Source organism: Gigantopelta aegis, chromosome 7, assembly GCF_016097555.1.
Source record: "Gigantopelta aegis isolate Gae_Host chromosome 7, Gae_host_genome, whole genome shotgun sequence".
Classification (NCBI taxonomy): domain Eukaryota; kingdom Metazoa; phylum Mollusca; class Gastropoda; order Neomphalida; family Peltospiridae; genus Gigantopelta; species Gigantopelta aegis.
The window spans coordinates 32,923,794-32,944,580 of NC_054705.1; the positions used below are offsets into that span (position 1 = coordinate 32,923,794).

The 20,787-nt window shown below is 37.0% G+C and overlaps 1 protein-coding gene across 3 annotated transcripts in view; it reads right to left on the reverse strand.

Moving 5' to 3' along the window:
• Positions 1 to 6,567: 6,567 nt before the first annotated feature.
• LOC121377412 (E3 SUMO-protein ligase NSE2-like) overlaps positions 6,568 to 20,787 on the reverse strand; it is a 15,333-nt gene continuing 1,113 nt past the window's right edge. For 2 of the 3 annotated variants that reach the window (XM_041505393.1, XM_041505391.1), the window contains exons 2-6: positions 19,506 to 19,657; positions 17,174 to 17,283; positions 12,557 to 12,704; positions 8,537 to 8,744; positions 6,568 to 6,917 (exon numbers count right to left, since the gene is read on the reverse strand). In XM_041505393.1, the coding sequence (XP_041361327.1) occupies positions 6,782 to 6,917; positions 8,537 to 8,744; positions 12,557 to 12,704; positions 17,174 to 17,283; positions 19,506 to 19,635 (732 nt within the window). In that variant the 5' untranslated portion in view covers positions 19,636 to 19,657 and the 3' untranslated portion in view covers positions 6,568 to 6,781. Of the gene's footprint in view, positions 6,918 to 8,536; positions 8,745 to 12,556; positions 12,705 to 17,173; positions 17,284 to 19,505; positions 19,658 to 20,771 lie in introns of all 3 variants that reach the window. The other variant, XM_041505392.1, reaches the window with a different exon arrangement.

Genomic DNA, 20,787 nt, shown 5'->3' on the forward strand with positions numbered 1-20,787 from the left:
GTTTGTTATTCTATTTATTACCTCAGCTATTTTTCTCTAAAAGCCTTTAATTTCGACGCACATGCACGAAGGCCAACCTGTATACCAACGATGTAAACCACTTTACGCACTGTTCTGGGAATTACTATAACGTTGTAATTTAATCACGTTCATAGATAATTTTTAAAAACACAAGTTCTCTTTATTCTGCTTCCAAATTTATAATGAATTGCATTAAAATGATATTTTGTTATTAATTTAACACCAAAAACAGAGACCCGTAAAGGCAAACTCTTTAAACTACATGACGTCATATTTAGTATCGACAAAGTCATTGGTTTGTAAGCGTCAAATTGTCCAATAGTATTGTTCGTTAGACCAATGCATCATAATTTCTCAGTGAGAAATTATGATTTTTATTTTCCCTGTTATGAGTGACCGCTGGGGTAACAAATATTTTTATATAACAACACATCGTTTTACGCCTGCCACGAATGAAACACCAGTTTAAACGAATTGTACACTTACGTCAAACCAGGCAGGACGTCCACAGCAGGTGTACATGTTAATTAAACCTCGGAATCAATCTGCGTCACTTTATCGATATTTTTGTGCGGGATTTAAAGGGACAGACCCTAGTTTTTAAACACCAAGGCATATTTTCCACTATTAGAGCCATTTTTGATAAATGAAATCAAACATCACTTACATTTTATTGTTTAGATTATCCATTTCCGTACAACCGAAGTGTTTCTGGTCGTCCTGGTGTTTGTAATGCCAAAAACAAAAATGCATTTTTCATATTTTTAAAAACGTACGTGCGTCTGAGAAGTAATGATTACGGAGTCGCGTTTTAGTCATTTTTAAGGGCATTTCAACGACACAGACTCTTGTATCACTCTGTTGTATCCAAATTTGTTACAGGTTTGTAAATTAACCAAACTTAGTGTTAATTTTTACGGGTTGAAACTAGGGTTTAGGTAAAAAAAAATTATGCCTTAGTGTTTAAAAACTAGGTTCTGTCCCTTTAAGATTGCTGAAGGTGATTATGTTTGGCAAAATCTGGTGCTGTATCGTTTGTTTTGTTTAACGACACCACTAGATCACATTGATTTAGTAATCATCGGCAACTGGATGTCAAATATTTGGTAATTTTGACAAATAGTCTTAGAGAGGAAACCCGCTACATTTATATGCACCATCCAACAGACAGGACAGCACATATCACGGTCTATGATATAGGCTACCAGTCGTAGTGCACTGGCTGGAACGAGAATAGCCAAATAGGCTCGTCGACGGGGATCGATCCTAGACCGACTGTGCATCAATTAAGCGAACGTTTTAAAATGACCACTAGACTACGCCCTGCTCTGTTCTAATCTATATACAAATATTTATATTTTGATAGGTTAAATACTAGTATACAATAGTTTTATATTCTTCAACAATAAATGCATAGCTTGTACTTGTTAACCAGTTAATATTTCAGTTGTATAATGTAGGGAACAGTCTTTGTATAGGCTATGCCTGTTGATCAATCCCATCTATTAATATACGACCGGCCTCGGTGGCGTCGTGGTTAGGCCATCGGTCTACAGGCTGGTAGGTAATGGGTTCGGATCCCAGTCGAGGCAATCCCCTCCCGCCCCACTGTCTTGTATGCTTATGTATAAATTATTTTGTTAAATAAATAATTTGTAATAACAATAAAAAAATAATAAAAAAATACCCCACATGCATCGACATATACAATGTAAAATCCTGGCTACGCCAATGAAACTCATAACAGTCTTAAAAAATTGTAAATGATGGCGGTTTTAAAACTTGTTTTGATTAACATAATTAATGTTTTCTTACACACGTAGGAGACAGCACTGCATGAGATTTTGAGATTTTGATCTCGTGAGATCTCTCACTAATGGCATATATGTATTGATGACATCTGGGGTCGAACGTAGCCCAGTGGTAAAGCGCTCGCCTGATGCGTGATCGGTCTAGGATCCATCCCCGTCGGTGGGCCCACAGGGCTATTTCTCGTTCTAGCCAGTGCACCACGACTGGTATATCAAAAGCCGTGGTATGTGCTATCCTGCTTGTGGGATGATGCATATAAAAGATCCCATGCTAATAACGGAAAAAAAATGTAGCGGGTTTCCTTTCTAAGACTATGTCAAAATTACAAAAACGTTTGATATCCAATAGCCGATGATTAATAACTCAATGTGCTCTAGTGGTGTCGTTAAATACTTTCTTCTTTGTTTAACGACACCACGAGAGCACACTGATTTATTAATCATCGGCTATTGGATGTTACACACTTTTAACTTCTTGTTTTTTCAACAACTAATTTGATCCATAGTGATGACCCGGTCATTATGATATATTTTTATTATTATTACTACTACCCCTACCGGCCTTGGTGGTGTAGTTGTTAAGCCATTTGGCTTAAAGTTGAGAGGTGATGGGTTCGTATCCCGGTACCGGCTTCGTATCCCGGTACCGGCTTCGTATCCCGGTACCGGCTTCCACCGAGAGCGAATTTAACGACGCAATGTGGGGGTTTTTTTGGCGTTTTTTCTTTAATTTTTGCCCGTGAGAGAACTACTCCTATCGGCCTCGGTGGTGTAGTGCTTAAGCCATCTGGTTGGTACTGGGTTCGTATCCCGGTACTGGCTTCCACAGTGAGAATTTAAAAACACAATGAGTATAGTCCCTCCACTGACTTCTTCGCTCGATACCGACCCTGATCGGGCTGCTTGTGCTCCCTTGCACATGTCAGCGCGGGCAACCTCCTCTTCCACCCACCCCAAACCTTTCCCTGTCCTGGACGGAGGAGCCAGAGAAAGTGGACACCTGCGCCAATGACAGGCGTGTGCTACAACAGCTTGTTCTGAATGTGCACGTTAAAACCTATGACATGACCTGACTGACTTCTCTCTCATTCACCACTAACCCCAATGTCCTGGACAGACCGTCTAGATAGCTGAGGTGTGTGCCCAGGACAGCGTGCTTGAACCTTAACTGGATATAAGCACGGAAATATTTTGAAATGAAATGAATTAATATCTCACGATAACAGTTCAATCTTTTTTATTGTTCCGTTGTAATAATGGGTGAACACTTTATCATAGCCAATTGCCCGTGGCACTAAGGAGATAATCTACTCTATTACATCAGGAAGGAAATGTTTTATTTAACGACGCACTCAACACATTTTATTGACGGTTATATGGCAGCGGACTACTCCATCAGTGTCAGTCACTTAAGTTTTGACACCCAATAGCCAATGCATTTTTCCTGCTGGAATATCATTAAACATATTCATTCATTCATTCATTTATTCATTCATTCATTCGTTCGTTCATTCATTCATTCATTCATTCATTCATTCATTCATTCATTCATTCATTCATTCATTCCATCAGTGGCACCTGTCATTAGCATAGTCAGCTTGCCAAGTTAAAACTCGTTCCAGCCAGTGCTCCACAACTGGTGTAACAAAGGCTGTGGTATGTACTATCCTGTCTGCGGGATGGTGTATATAAAAGATCCCTTTGCTGCTAATCGAAAACAGTAGCCCATAAAGTGGTGACAGTGGGTTTCCTCTACAATATCTGTGGTGCTTAAACCATATGTCCGACGCTATATAACCGTAAATAAAATGTGTTGAGCGAGTCGTTAAATAAAACATTTCCTTCCTTGCCAAGTTAAAAGGTTTATTTTGTTTAGTGACACCACTGGACCACATTGATTGATTAATTAATCCTCAGGTATTGGATGTTAAACATTTGACAATTCTGACTCTTAAAGAAAACCCAGTACATTTTCCCATTAGCAGCAAGGTATCTTTTGTATGCAGACAGGATAGCATGGGGCACTGGTTGGAACAGGAAAAAACTTAATCAGAACATGGATCCAACAAGAGGATTTGATCCTACGATCCCAAGCTGAGTTAAATCCTGACCCTCAGTGGATAGTTAAAAGTTTGTTTTGTTTAATGACTCCACTAGAGCACATGGATTAATTAATCATCGGTTATTGGATGTCAAGTAAGTATGACCAATGCGAGCACGACACTTCTTGCACTGCCTATAGGAGGACTGTCACTCTCCCAAGACTGGCCCGACAGCATGAACTAACCTTGTTCGCAACCGCACCGTTCCACTCAACTTGCCAAGTCGAAAAGATAAACTGATTAATACCGTGTTTTAAAAAATCAGTATACTGTTAAGGCATTGCAATCCTAGCATGAGGCAAATCCAAAGCAGACTTGGCAGCTGAATCTGCCTTTTCATTACCCCTCCTCAGTGGATAGGAAGGAAATATTTTATTTAATGACACACTCAACACATTTCATTTATGGTTATATGGCATCGGACATATGGTTAAGGACCACACAGATATTGAGGGAGGAAACCCTCTGTCGCCACTTCATGGGTTACTCTTTTCGATTAGCAGCAAGGGATCTTTTATATGCACCACCCCATAGACAGGATAGCACATACCACAGCCTTTGATATACCAGTTGTGGCGCACTGGCTGGAATGAGAGATAGCCCAATGGGTCCACCGACAGGGATCGATCCTAGACCGATCGCGCACCAAGCGAGCACTTTACCACTAGGCTATGTCTCGCTCCCTCTTCAGTGGATAAAGGCATATTAATATAATTTTGTTTTTCATATTGTAATTATAAAAAACATACTATTTTATAAACATTTATTTAATGGACACACGAACAAATTTTTTAACATTATACTGTCAATCCACTAAGACGATTCTGACTAACAGAGCCCTTTTAACAATACAAATTATGTAGAAAATATTTTTTTTGGTGGGGTCTAAAATACTGTAAATCACAAAACATTACCAAACTTAACGTATCAAATTCCAAATAAGTCACATGTTGACGTTATAAAACTTACGAGGTCATCAATCAAGCATAAAAACAAATATGCTAAAGTTGTTTGATCCATTTTGATATTATGCAACTTGTATTTAAAAAGTTTGTTTGTTTTGCTTAGCGACCACTGAAGCACATTGATTAATCAATCATCGGCTATTGAATGTCAAACATTTGGTAATTCTGACTTGTAGTCATTAGAGGAAACCAACTACATTTTTCCTAATGCAGCAAGGGATCTGTTATATGCATTTTCCCACAGACAGGAAAGCACATATCACGGCCGTTTGACAAGTTGTGGTGCACTGGCTGGAAAGAGAAAAAACCCAATGAGCTGAATGGATCCAATAAAGTGGTTCAATCTTGCGACACAAGCATCTCAGGCGAGCGCGCAACCGACTGAGCTAAATCCTGTCTCCTGCAACTTACATTTCATAGAAAATTGCAGTAATGTACACTGTTACAACAGGGTTCATACTGGTTTTGGAAAGTTTTTTGGGCAAAATAGTCATTTCCAGGACTTGGAGAGTTTTGGAAAAATCACATTTTTGCTCAGTTTTGGAAAATTATAATTTTGGCAATACATTAAAAAGCTTAGTGGTGAAAATAAATATTATTTTGATCGCTAAAAATATGGTAAACAACCGCTTTGCACTTTAGTCTCTATCTTATTTGGTCCTTTACAATACCTGTATATGTAGAACAATGACTGTATAATCGAGGTTGCTGTATTTTAAATAGAGAATCATATTGCAATGAGTTTTGGAAATTTATCCTCATGTCTTGGAAAAGTTATGGAAATTTACATTTCCATACCGGTATGAACCATGTTACAAACTATTGTTGTTTGCTATCCTTTTCGTTTCGCATATAACTATTGTTGTGTGTTTAGTTAATCCACCAACAAAACAATTTTATTTTTTTGGAACAGTCTGTTGTAAGTTTCTTTAAATTTAACGTCATAAAATATTGGCATTTTGTATGGCCTCGCTAAATTTTATGCTTGCTAATATTTCCAGATTTTCAGTATTAATGCCAGTATAATCAGTATGTTTTCTGTCATCCTAATGTTTGTACCATCCATAGGTGTACGAGCTCCCATTTTTGTAGCGGAGCGGGCCAATGTTTTCCTAACTTCAAAGAAAATGCCCGAATGATGGCAATATATGGTCAAAGGTAGCATATTGTGTGTATAATGATGGAAATCCATGGTGAAAAGGTAGCCATGCTCGTTTGTTCAAAAAATTCATCTGCAACACCCACACCCCCCATAAAAAATCCTAGCTACGGCCCTGCAGATCAACTCCTCTGTGCCCGATTTCACAGGAATTTTAAGTAAATAAATTTTCAATATCAGCATGTGATGAGGGGAGCAAATTTTCGCCCATGCAGAAATCATTTTGTGAGAGGACATGGGTGACCAAGAGCAATTGCTCACATCAAAACCTTAAAGAAACGTTTGTTTTGTTATAAGACACCACTAGAGCACATAGATTAAATACTCATCGGCTACTGGATGTCACACATTTGGTAATTCTGACACGTGGTCAGTCATCAGAGGAAATCTGCTACATTTTCCCTAATGCAGCAAAGGGATCTTTTATATGTACTTTCCCACAGACAGGAAAGCACATACCACGGCCTTTGACCAGTTGTAGTGGTGCACTGACTGGAACAAGAAAAAACTCAATTAGCTGAATGGATCAAGACCTTAAGGACTTCATCACCCACTTTTTATGCTTACAGTTATACACCTAAATGCTCTCAGTAGACACAGCTGGCTACTTTTCTCAAACAGCTGCCTACTTTTTAAAGATTATGAACAACCTGGCTAAAACAAATCAGGGTGAACCCTGAAAGAACAGTCTGGTTCCAGAGTTTTTGTGTAGAACAAAACATATCATGATATTAACACTCTTTTTTGTCTTTTTCCAGACTGTCTGTTCATTTTCTCAATGTATCTCTTTAATTCCTTGTTATCCTCCAAATCAGCAGCTTCAATGGGCACTGTGTTTGCACACCCTGTTACAGGGCATCTGGAAAAAAAAGAAGAAGAAAAAACTAGTTTTTAAATTAAAAGCACATTGATTAATTAATCATTGACTATTGGATGTCAAACATTTGATAATTTCTGACTCTAGTCATCAGAGGAAACCCGCTACATTTTTCCTAATGTAGCAAGGGATTTTTTACATGTACTTTCCCACAGAAGAGAGGAAGAGCGAGAGAGGGGGAGAGAGAGACAGAGAAAGACAGACAGAGACAGAAAAAAGAAAAAAATGTATTATTTAACAAAGCACTCAACACATTTTATTTACGGTTATATGGCGTCAGACATATGGTTAAGGACCACATAGATTTTCAGAGGAAACCCGCTGTCGCCACTACATGGGCTACTCTTCCGATTAGCAGCAAGGGATCTTTTATTTGCGCTTCCCACAGGCAGGATAGCACAAACCATGGCCTTTGTTGAACCAGTTAAGGATCACTTGTCGGTGCAAGTGGTTTACACCTACCCATTGAGCCTTGCGGAGCACTCACTCGGGGTTTGGAGTCGGTATCTGGATTAAAAAGCCCATGCCTCGACTGGGATCCGAACCCAGTACCTACCAGCCTGTAGACCGATGGCTTACCACGACGCCACCGAGGCCGGTAAAAATGACAAGATGGCACATTCGTCATAATAATGTACATCAGATAAAACAAGTGTATATCTATGGATTCATACTTGCATTTGAAGACATACATTGTATATACAAATAATATGAAATTGTAAAAACAGATTTCAGCTATGGGACTTAAGAATATGCATAATTTGTTTACAAAAAGGGTAGTATATACCACGGCCTTTGATATACCAGTCGTGGTGCACTGGCTGGAACAAGAAATAGCCCTGACCGACCGCGCATCGATCGAGCGCTTTACCACTGCATGTGTTCAATGGTAGGACATTGTTTACAGGAGAAAAAATAGTAAATTATAATACTGATAGTAGTATAGTTCAGATATAACACAATTGCGAAAATTACTAAATATGTTATTTCATCATTAATATATAAATACAGCTTATGATGTAGGAAACAATACGTTATATGTTTGCTATATATAGAGTTTGGGGTGAGCGTGTACGGAAACATAACATCCATAAAACAATTTCGAGATCTTAATTATACGCGGTAATGGAAGTGAGAAACATACAATGTTAAAAACAATGTACATTTTTCATGTAATGTTTTTGTTGATGACATTTGGCTATGCACGATTTAAACATTAGAGTCGCACTGCATGCCAGTTGTAGAAGTCGTGACAGCAAAACGTTGGCCAACTTTGTGCTGGCAGTTGGTAGTTTGAGTCTATCATAACTTTAGCACAAACCATGGCCTTTGTTGAACCAGTTATGGATCACTGATCGGTGCAAGTGGTTTACACCTACCCATTGATCCTTGCGAAGCACTCACTCAGGGTTTGGAGTCGGTGTCCAGAGAGACAGAGACAGACAGACAGACAGACAGACAGAGACAGACAGACAGACAGACAGACAGAGACAGACAGAGACAGACAGACAGAGAAAGACAGAGAAAGACAGAGAGACAGAGAGACAGAGAGAGAAAGAGAGAGATATGAAAAAATCACCCCACAAAACAAAAGAACTAACTTTGCCCGTTTCCCGCGTCGCTTGATGTATTCGTTGATTCCGTCCCGGTCGTAGTTGTGTCCGCAGTGTCTGTTTGTGACCGGGTGGACCATGTCCTGTCCTGTGTACGGACACTTCGTCGCCACAGCCTGCTGGGTCACCTGTATGTCCTCATCACCATCGTCATCGCACGACGACATCGGCGTCTGTTGTGGCAGCAAGTTGTCGTCTGAAAATATATACACACACACGCCATGATGGAAAGAAGAAAGGAAGGAAGGAAAATGTTTGATTTGACAACACACTCAACACATTTTATTTATGGTTATATGGTGTCGGGAAGTCTGTAGGAATATAATAAAAGAATCTACTGTTACCACAGTTTTGTTTAAACTCAGGTTGTAACAATAAACAAGATTACTGAAAAGAAAGAAGATGAGACAGATGTTTGATACCTCAGCAAAATTTCAAACTACAGCTATTTGGTTATTTTGAGAGAGAGAAAGAGCGAGAGCGAGAGCGAGAGAGAGAGAGAGAGAGAGAGAGAGAGAGTAAAAAAAAAAAAAACCCTGAAATTAGAACAGAGATAACCATCCAGTGTTTTTCAACATGCCGACTTAGATTTACTCTGATAATGCATCACCAAAAACTACTTAAATTTGTGACAGTATAACCGTCCATCTAAATCAGTAGATCAGAAAGCACAAAAATGTTATCCCCTAATATAACAATTATGCTATCCACTAATTTTCACAATTCACAAGTAAAACGACGATGGCGAGCAAAAGAACAAACTGCTACAAGTGACTTTATTTTTATTGTTCGAAGAGTATCCAGTGATTAATTCCAGGATTTGTTGCCAGGATCCCAAGCATCTTTCATGGGATTGGGAAAGTTAGCACATAAAAAAAAAAATTCCGGCCACTGAATGATGCAGTACTCAACTGTTAAATTAGTTTATTACAACAGTACCAGCCTCTGTGGTGTCATGGTTAAGCCACTGGACATAAGGCTGGTAGGTACTGGGTTCGCAGCCCGGTACCAGCTCCCAATAAGAGTTTTAACGACTCAATGTGTAGGTGTAAGACCACTACATCCTCTTCTCTCTCACAAACTACTAACTACTAACTCATTGTCCTGGACAGACAGCCCAGGTAGCTGAGGTGTGTGCCCAGGAGAGTGTGCTTGAACCGTAATTGGATATAAGCAAGAAAACACGTTGAAATGAAATGAAATTACAACAGACATAATTAAATATTATATATATTGAGAATTTGTATTGCAGAAATTTGGGAATTTTCAGTGTCACTTTAGTTTGGGAAGAGGCCTATGTTCAGACCCACAGAACACTTTGATTAATCTCTGGTATGTTATGAGGCATTTGATTGATACGGTCATACTGTTTATTTTTCATTGCAACTTATTTTCGTGCTTATATCCAATTAAAATTCAAGCATGCTGTCCTGGCCACACACCTCAGTGGTTAGTGAGAGAGAAGAGAGTGGAGTGATTTTACACCTATACATTGAGTGCGAACCCTGTACCTACTAGCCGTATGTGCGATGGCTTAACCACGACACCACCGAGGCCGGTCACACTGTTTAACTTATGGTGCAATCATCAGTCTGAACAGCTTTTTCCCACTTCTTCTGACTAAACTCAACCAATGTCAAATACAGAGTTACCTCCCTTCTACCTCTGTGGTCAGTTGTAAATTAGTGATTAAGTGAATTCTTAAATTGTTTCAAGTGCGGCACAGTGTAAAAAAAAATAGTGCTACGGCTCGAGGTTGCCAGGCTCTCCTTTCTAATTCACATATGAAGCAAATTTTCACAGATACAACAATTATAACCCACACACGCATACAAAAGTGGTACGGCCATGTGTTTACATTTATTGTTTAAATTTAAAGACTGACATATATTTATTTAATACAAAACAGAAATGCATGTGAAATGAGACACTATTGAATAAATGAATAAATGAATAAATGAATATATGAATAAATGAATATATGAATAAATGAATAAATGAATGAATGAATGATTAACAACACCTCAATAGAAAATTGCACGTCAGCTATCGGGTGTTAAACAAATGTACATGTATGCATATGAATATGATTTATATCTGAAAGAAACTAGAGAAGTCAAATTTGGTAGAAGAAATGTGATGGAATCATTCCGATTTGTTGCATTTTCTACGCGGACCGGCCTCGGTGGCAGCGTGGTTAGGCCATCGGTCTACAGGCTGGTAGGTAATGGGTTCGGATCCCAGTCGAGGCATGGGATTTTTAATCCAGATACCGACTCCAAACCCTGAGTGAGTGCTCTGCAAGGCTCAGTGGGTAGGTGTAAACCACTTGCACCGACCAGTGATCCATAACTGGTTCAACAAAGGCCATGGTTTGTGCTATCCTGCCTGTGGGAAGCGCAAATAAAAGATCCCTTGCTGCTAATCGGAAAGAGTAGCCCATGTAGTGGCGACAGCGGGTTTCCTCTCAAAATCTGTGTGGTCCTTAACCATATGTCTGACGCCATATAACCATAAATAAAATGTGTTGAGTGCGTCGTTAAATAAAACATTTCTTTTTTTCTTTCTTTCTACACGATACTGAATTTTATTCTAAATTAAAAAATTTCTTATCTGTGATATTTGTAATTTTTGCATAGTTCTTTACACGGTGTTTTAATTTAACTGTTGAATTTTTACATTGATGTTAATCATCATTTCATGTTTGGATTTACATAGTTTGACACCCAATAACCGATGTATTTTTCATGCTGGGGTGTCGTTAACATTCATTCATTGACAAATATGATTTAACCTTCTAACTATTGCAGGCGAGATATCTCATCCTACATCACACCAGTCGACATATTGTACACTGTATACAGTGCATTTCCCAATTAATATTTTCAGCCGTTTTGCACACAACACTCACCAGAAAGACAGGTAACAGCTAACTTGATAATAAATTTTATTGTTTTCCCAACAACGAAATTCACCAAATATTGGGATACGACTTGTAGTTTGTTTTTTAAAAACGATTTTGGTCAGAAAGCCAATAGTGGACATAAATACTGGACAGCTGGCCTCAAATGCCCGTAAGTAGACTTTTTAGATTTTTGGACTAATTTTAATCAATATTAACTAATATAAAATAATACTTACCGATTCAAATATGAACTTTATTTTATGTATTTATTAATCATTTTTAGTAGAAGGAAAGAAGGAAGGAAATGTTTCAATTATCAACGCACTCAACACATTTTTATTTACGGTGTCGAACATATGATTAAGGACCATACAAATACTGAGTGAGGAAACCCGCTGTCATCACTTCATGGGCTACTCTTTTTGATTAGCAGCAAGGGATCTTTTATATGCACCATCCGACAGACATGATAGTACAAACCACGGCCTTTGTTATACCAGTTGTGGGGAACTGACTGGAACAAGATATAGCCCAATGGGCCCACCGACGGGAGTTGATCCTAGATCGATAGCGTATCAGGCTAGTAGAATGATGTCACTGGTACTAACTCTTCTGAGGTATAAGTTTGTTTGTTTATTTTGAGAGGAAGCCTGCTACATTTTTCTATTAATAGCAAGGGATCTTTTATATGCATCACCCCACAGACAGGATAGCACATATCACAGCCTTTGATATACTAGTCGTGGTGCACTAGCTGGAACGAGAAATAGCCCAATGGTCTTAGAGAGGAAGCCTGCTACATTTTTCCATTAACAGCAAGGGATCTTTTATATGCATCATCCCACAGACAGGATGAAACATACCACAGCCTTTGGTAGACCAGTCATGCTGCACTGGCTGGAACGACAAACAACCTAATGGACTCACTGACAGGGATCAATCCCAGACTGACCTCGCATCAAGTGAGTGCTTTAAAACTAGGCTACGTCCCACCCGTTTCTGAAGTAGAAAGGTAAACAGCGTTTCCCGGTTTAATTGCTACAAAGGTTAATGTTCACCTGTGTAAAAACAATGATAGTGAGATACCCAAGAGACTAACTAACCTGGGTGCTGACATTCCCAGATTTTCTCCTCCAGGTTTATAAACTTTTCGTGTTGTCGAAGATCAGCGTCGCTGTTTTTCTTCACGAGATCTCGCAGTCTTTCCTCTACCCGGTGTTCGAGACCCGCCACGTCTCCGTCTTTGACAGCCTAGACAACAGAGAAGAAACCTGGTCAATTCTCGGAATAAGAAAACACAAAAGCTATTTGGATAGGTAGCAAGAAATTTTCATGTGAAGTTTACCATCACACTCGATGGAAACTAGAATGGGGCAGTACACAGTTTAACCTTCTCGGTATTAACTTTTCCATTAACCTAGAAGAAATTATTGATTTAAATTATAATCCCAAGATTATCGAAATACAAAAATTAATGAAGCTATGGTCTATCAGAAAACTTACTGTTTTAGGAAAAATTACAGTCCTGAAAATGTTAATAGTTCCTAAACTAACATACCTACTGAAAACATTACCAAATCCAAGCGAACGTTTGCTAAAACATATAAATACATTATTTTTCCAATTTATTTGGAATAGTGGCCGTGAACAACTTAAAAGAAATTTAATAACACACGACTATAAAAATGGTGGCATCAAAATGATAAACATAAATTATTTTTTGACCGCTTTGAAAAGTTTGTGGATCCGACGAATATTTTTAAATAAGCCAAAATGGACCATTCTGTTCAAAGCTTCTACAAATATATCAACACGTGATTTAATTATATATGGCGACCATTTTCTATACTGTAAAAAAAGTTCAATAAAAAATACTTTTTGGAGAGACACATTGGTTAGTTGGTTAAGGATACAAGAAAAACAAATTCCAGTAAACGTAGATGATATTCTCCAGATCAATATTTGGTTCAACAGTAAAATATGTATAGATAAAAAGCCATTTATACTAAAACGATATATCTCAAAAGGTATTATCTTTATTAACGATTTGTTGAAAGAACAAGGAGACTTTCTAACATATGAACAGTTCATAAAGAAATATGACATAATTACCAATTTTCTGGAATATGCTTCATTGGTCAGTGCTATAAAATCATTCATTTACAACCTAGATAATTTAAATGATGATGTTTTTATAGCATTACAAAATCCTGTTCTTCCATATAACTTAAAGGTTTTATTCAAAGATAGAAAGGTTGCAAACATACATGTATATATGATTTACTGAACACTCAAACCACCATTCCAAAATCACAAATAAAATATTCTAAAGAAGGATATATCTATGATATATATGATTGGGAAAAATATTACATTCTACCCTTTAGATCTGTCAAAAGCACAACGTTATCTTGGTTTCAGTATAAAATCATACACCGAATTCTTACAACTAACAAATTTCTAAATATGATTAATTATATTGATTCCAATGCCTGTAGTTTTTGCAACAAATCACCTGAAACCATACAACACCTTCTATTTGAATGTAGTTTAGTACATTCTCTGTGGGAAGCAATAGAAGAATGGATAAGAAATGAAACTGGAATTAATATTACTCTAAACAGAGACATAGTTATGTTAGGCATGATCAACAATGAAAAAGGTGATTTTGTAAATTGGCTGACTATCAACATAAAATATTATATTTACAGTATGAAAATACAAAAAAGAAATTTACATGTCAATGCAGCGAAAAATATTCTACAAAATAATTTTGAAATAGAAAAATATATTTATTACAAAAATTGCAACTATGAAGCATTTCATAAGCAATGGACGAATGTTTTAATTAAAAATAATGCTTTGAAAGTTCATTTGGAAATAGAGTACTAATAAAAATGTCATTCTCTAATACTCTCTCAATATCCCCACAACTTCTTTATACTTATCTACTGCTGTTGCACTCACTCACTCACTCATTCATTCACTCTCTCTCTCCCTCCCTTTGTAAGGCAGTGACCACGGCTCCCCAACCTGTTCACTGTCTATGTTCTGGGGGCACAAAATCTTCCAGAAAAAGAAAAAAAGAAAACACACATACAGGCCCTCAGATTTCACGGAAATAATTGTTTCCGGAACAGTGTCAGTAAAAATCACAGAACCGAAATACCGTTCCTCATGATTATTAAATCGAGTATGACTATTGAACAAAAATAATCCTCACAATAAAACATACATGTGTACATATAAAAATGAGCATTATTAATATTTGGAAAAATTATTTTATGTAATAATTGATATTTTGTTTCGGCTCACCCAGAGCTAGTCCTAAAACATTTTTAATATGCAAACATATTCCCACAGACAGGATACGTCATACCATGATTTTTTATATACCATTAAAGCGGCTACTACTACCAACGGGTAGCAAGCATTCTTTTTTATCATCTATTAAAGGCTTTTGTAGAAGATATCTCTTGCAATATTTTCTTTTTGTTACGTCACTGTGTATTTTTCAGCGCTAAACCTAACATTAATGACGTCACGCCACTGTCGTTCTACCACTGCCAACTATAGTGACATTCAACACAAATTACTGACATTGTTTACAATTGTCACAAATGATAATGGATGATAAAAACAAAAAACCCTTGCGTCGTGTGATATCATAATTGATCAGCACTCATTGATAAAAGTATATCAACTCGTGCTGATAAATTGTAATGGCAGAAGACACTTGGGGAGTATCCTCTATATATGCCCTCTCTCACTTAGAGGAAGAAGAAGGAAATGTGTTATTTAACGACACACTCAACACATTTTATTTATGGTTATATGGCGTCAGACGAATGGTTAAGGACCACACAGATATTGATAAAGGAAACCTGCTGTTAGCACTTCATCGGCTACTCTTTTCGATTAGCAGCAAGGGATCTTTTATATGCACCATTCCACAGACATGATAGCACATACGACAGCCTTTGATATGCCAGTCGTGGTGAACTGGCTGGAACAAGAAATAGCCCAATGGGCCCACCGACGAGGATCGATCCCAGACCGACCGTGCACCGAGCGAGCGTTTTACCACTGGGCTACGTCCCGCCCCTTCGCAAAGAGGATGCCTTTCTTTAAAGGGAGTTTGCTGCCATTGTAATCAACTTAAGACTAACAGATCCTTTATGATGACTAAAATTACATATTATTTTAAGGTATTTTCTTGTTTAGAATATCACTATCTGAATTAACAAAGTGTTTGTGGTCGTCCTAATGTATGTAGCAAAAAAAAAAAAAAAAGAAGGTTTTATTTAACGATGCACTCAACACATTTTATTTACGGTTATATGGCATCAGACATATGGTTAAGGACCACACAGATTTTGAGAGGAAACCCGCTGTCGCCACTACATCAGCTACTCTTTCCGATTAGCAGCAAGGGATCTTTTATTTGAGCTCCCCACAGGCAGGATAGCTTTGCGGAGCACTCACTCAGGGTTTGGAGTCGGTATCTGGATTAAAAATCCCATGCCTCGACTGGGATCCGAACCCAGTACCTACCAGCCTGTAGACTGTATGTAGCAGCTCAAACCGGATTTCATCTTTCAATAAAGTTTGTTTGTTTTGTTTAACGACACCACATTGATTTATTAATCATCGGCTATTGGATGTCAAGCATTCAGTAATTGCGACATATAGTCTTAGAGAGGAAACCTGCTTCATTTTGTTATTAGTAGCAAGGGATCTTTTATATGCATTTTCCCATAGACAGGATAGCACATACCACAGCCTTTTATATACCAGTCGTAGTGCACTATCTGGAATGAGAAATCACCCAATGGGCCCACAGACGGGAATTGATCCCAAACCGACCACGCATCAAGCGAGGGCTTTACCACTGGGTTACATCCAAACCATAATGACTGCTGCAAACAACAATCGCAAACACATTGGATACACAGACACTGGTATTCTAAACAATAAAATGTATTTAACATGTCATTTTAGTAGCCTATATGGCTCTGTTAGTCAAAAACATCTTACAATGACTCAGGACACAAGGAACTCTTTTTTTTCTTCAAAATCTTGATTAGCAATATTTCCAGTCAAATTAAAATTGATTAGCAACTAATGTTTAATGTTATAATAATGGGTAGCCAGGGCTCGCACTGGGTAGCCAAATTAGCCACTGGCTAATTTTACATGAAATGGCTAATAAAATTTGCAAGTGGCTAAACTTTTGGCTAAGCCATTTTCTATCTTCTATCATTCTATCAAAGGTTACATAATCTAGCTGAAATCTCGAATATAATAATAATACCAAATATTCAATTAGTGTAATGGCGATCTCGAGATCGGTAACGAGAAACAGTGTCATCCATAATACAGTGCAATGATGTTTGCTTACGTTTAATAAATAATAAATATATTAACTGGGAATACGGTTTTGTCATTCAAATTTGTTTCACTCTGTACATAATTAGATAAAAAAGATGCATTTTCAAGTATAAATATTCTATACAGTACTGAGCTAAACAATTTTGGCTAAAACAATTTCATTATGGTTAATAAAAATTCCATTCGGCTAATATTTTGGCTACAGTCAGTTTTTATCTAGGGTGAGCCCTGGGTAGCGATCTCTGAAACTTCTGTAGTGAATTGCGACGCGATACTGAAAACATGTTTCCCTGGGACAGTCCCTTAATAATAAACAACTGTTATAAAACCTGTTTTTTGGTGTGGTCAACAGCTTCTAGAAACTGCTTTAAATCTCGTTCCATCCCAATGTAGTCCAACATAATATTTTTCAGCGATTTTATCTGTGCTTCGTTGTTTTCTGAAAAATGTTGAATGACAATATAAGTGAATATGACTGAATATATTATATTTACATATAAGTACAAGAATAATGTATATGGCTCAATCTAATAAATATATATTTTTAAAAATACTTTACTGGCCTTCAGAAGATCCAACAAACTCAAAGGTAAATATATCAAAGGTAGCATTATCTCTAAGTAGAATAATGGCGGCTTGCTACCAAAATTAATTATTAATTTTTACTTTAAAATGTAAACATTATACTTTCAACTATATATGCCTATAAAATATTACAACAAAATAATTTAATTAGAGGTATATTACTACTAAAGTTTGTTTGTTTTGTTTAACAACACCGCTAGAGCACATTGATTTATTAATCATCTGCTATTGGATGCCAAACATTTGGTAATTTTGACATATAGTCTTAGCGAGGAAACCCACTATACCACAGCCTTTGACGGGGATCGATCCAAGACCAACCGTGCATCAAGCGAGTGCTTTACTCTGGTATATTACTACTTTAATAAATAAATATAAATGTATTGGAGAATCTTTGGAAGTTTGAAGGAAGACCAATGGAATTGGGTTTGTCCAGTTGAATTCAACAATCTATTCCGTTAAGCATAACTGAAAATTCCATAATTTTTTAGGCCTGAAAAATAACATCTGTAAATTATATTTAACCCGTATGAACTCTGTAACCATAAGTTAGACACAATCACACGTAGCAGTACATAGTTTTAAAGGCATATTGTCACAGACCACTGACCTATTAGATGGCTTAACAAAGTATTACTTAAAGTTAAAAATATGTATATTTGATTAGTCCATAAATGTACTTTATTCAACCATCTACGTAACTACCATACTCCACTTATTAATGATATTTTGTAAAAATAATTGAATTATGGCAATGGTCCATAATTCAAAAACTAACATTGCTAAGAGGGTTGACATGGATTTCACTCCATCATGGTGTAGTTAAAGTGATGCAATAGCTAGATTTGGTCTGTAAAAATTAATGTAATTTTGATTTATTATTCAGTTTTAGAGAAATAAGGTCCTTAAATCTGTGAGTGTGCCTTTAAATGTTGGACATTCTTTTCTCTTCCTTTTTCGTCCATCATCTCATTTATTGCAGTGTCTAAGATATTAAAATTTTTGGGCAGTATCCCATTTGGATACTAACATTATAAAATCTGGTATCCCACCTGAGAACTTAGTATCCCACTTACATGAAATTCATAAATAACATCGCAACAAACTTGAATGACATTGTTCTCGTTCCCAGTCTATTGCTACGCTGCAATCAAAATCACGGAATTCGTAAAATTTGCAATCAAACGGAATCAGCAAAAACATTTGCTGCATTTATTTTTGAGTAATACTGACATAAATTAATATTTAGCAGTAATTTATAAGTGTTTCTGACATTACTGATGATAAACCTACCTGTATCAATTTTCTGCAGATGTGGAATCAATATCTCAAATAAAATTTGAAGGGAAGAAGCATCCAACAAAAACAATAGCGACTTAGTGGTTCCCAGTCGCTATTGCTGCAATGTAGCATTAGACTGGGTACGAGTTGGGGGAGGTATTGTTACGGCATAGCATTAGACTGGGTACGAGTTGGGGGAGGGATTGTTACGGCATAGCATTAGACTGGGTATGAGCTCCAAAATACAGTTACTTAACTTCACCAGTAAATGACGACTTTCATTGTTTCAGTGAAAAATAAAAACGCAGGATTAAAAAAACCAACAACATTATATGGTATCCCAGTGGGATACTGGGTTATTTAAGTCTGGTATCCAAAATTAAATTCTGGTATCCCCGGGATATCGGGATACCATTGACCTTGAACACTGTATTGTCACTTAAGTGTTTTCCTTAGCTTGTTTTAGCATCGTGCAGCAGCATGCCTTAATAGACTAGCGCCATCCTGTCTTAATCAGTGCCATGCTGCCCTGAGATAAACAAGCCTTTTTCATTCATTAATTAAAAAATGTCCTGTATAAAATACTCAGAAAATGTATTTTTAATCAATAAATTATCCTTGTTATATATTTTGTTAATTCATTTATTAAAAGAAGCACATTAATTACATTTATTTTAATTCAGTTTATTTTGTGTCTTTAATGGAAAAAAACTAATACCTTAAAAATGGTGAAAATGCCCCAAAAGTGCTTTAGTCTACCATGCCTTGCCAAATTTCTAGGGAAAACACTATCACCTTTATCATTCTCCACAAAGTCCTGTGTGACATCGATGGTGGTTAGCATACCAACGTTGATGTATTCCTGCACCTGCATCATCGTGTTCACGGCCTGGTCAACCACCGCAAAGTGCGGCCGCGCAGACATCTTTGAAAATGCGAAATCAATTCTGAAAAATAGGAATACAATTTAGACAATGAATTTGGAGATTTACCTTTTTACGATTCTGTCTCATTATCCCATGCTTCTGACCCCAAAACTGGGATTTGCAGAAGCACGTTATCCTGCTAAATTCACAGCTAATGTACATAAATGAGTTTGTTTATGTTTAACACCACCATTAGAGCACATTGTTTTTGTTTATTGACACTAATAGAGCACATTGATTAATTAATCATCGCCTATTGGATGTCAAACATATATGGTAATTTTGACACGTAGTCATCAGAGAAAAGCTGCTACACTTTTTCTAATGCAGCTAGGGATCTTTTATATGCACTTTGCCACAGACAGGAAAGCACATACCACGGCCTTTGACCAGTTGTGGTGCACTGATTGAAACGAGAAAAAAAACAATCAGCTGAATGGATCCAGCGAGGTGGTTCAGTCCTGCTACACAAGCACCTCAAGCGAGCACTCAACCGACTGAGCTAACTCCCGCCCTAATGTACTTGGGGGGAAAAAACACTAACAAAGATTGGCAGTGAGCATTTTGTTCCTTGTCGTATTGATCACAAATTGCTATGCAAGTTTGAGAGACAGTAACTTGTACATGTACATGTGTAACTATGGTATACAATGCTAGTATATACATTAAATAACAGCCACTAATACAGACGGCAAAGTTAGCTCAAGTCACCAAGTTTTAAAGCTAGCGGTAATAAGAAGTCGACGTTGTCATAATATTTTAGAGCTTGTATAATGTCAAAAATAAAATCATACAACAGACTTCAAGACACCAACTTTTGTAGCTCACCCAGCAACTGGTCTTTTGTTTTACTTTGGTCCAAGACTAGATATTTTTATGTCATAATGTTTGGGTAGCATCTTGTTCAATATTGCATCACAATTCCTTGTACGTAAATTTTTAGTTCATTAAAATAAACCTTGGCTATATAGGCTACTTTTATTTTTAATGAACTATGCAAAATGTCTGAGAGTTGCTACTCAATTGTGAACTAATTACCAATTATCACTAACCAAAGTTTTAAAAATAAATATCTGTTATTTAAAATTAAATGCTATTTGGTTTTCGACTAGATTCATTTGTAAACAAAACTCACTTTCATTTTAAACTGT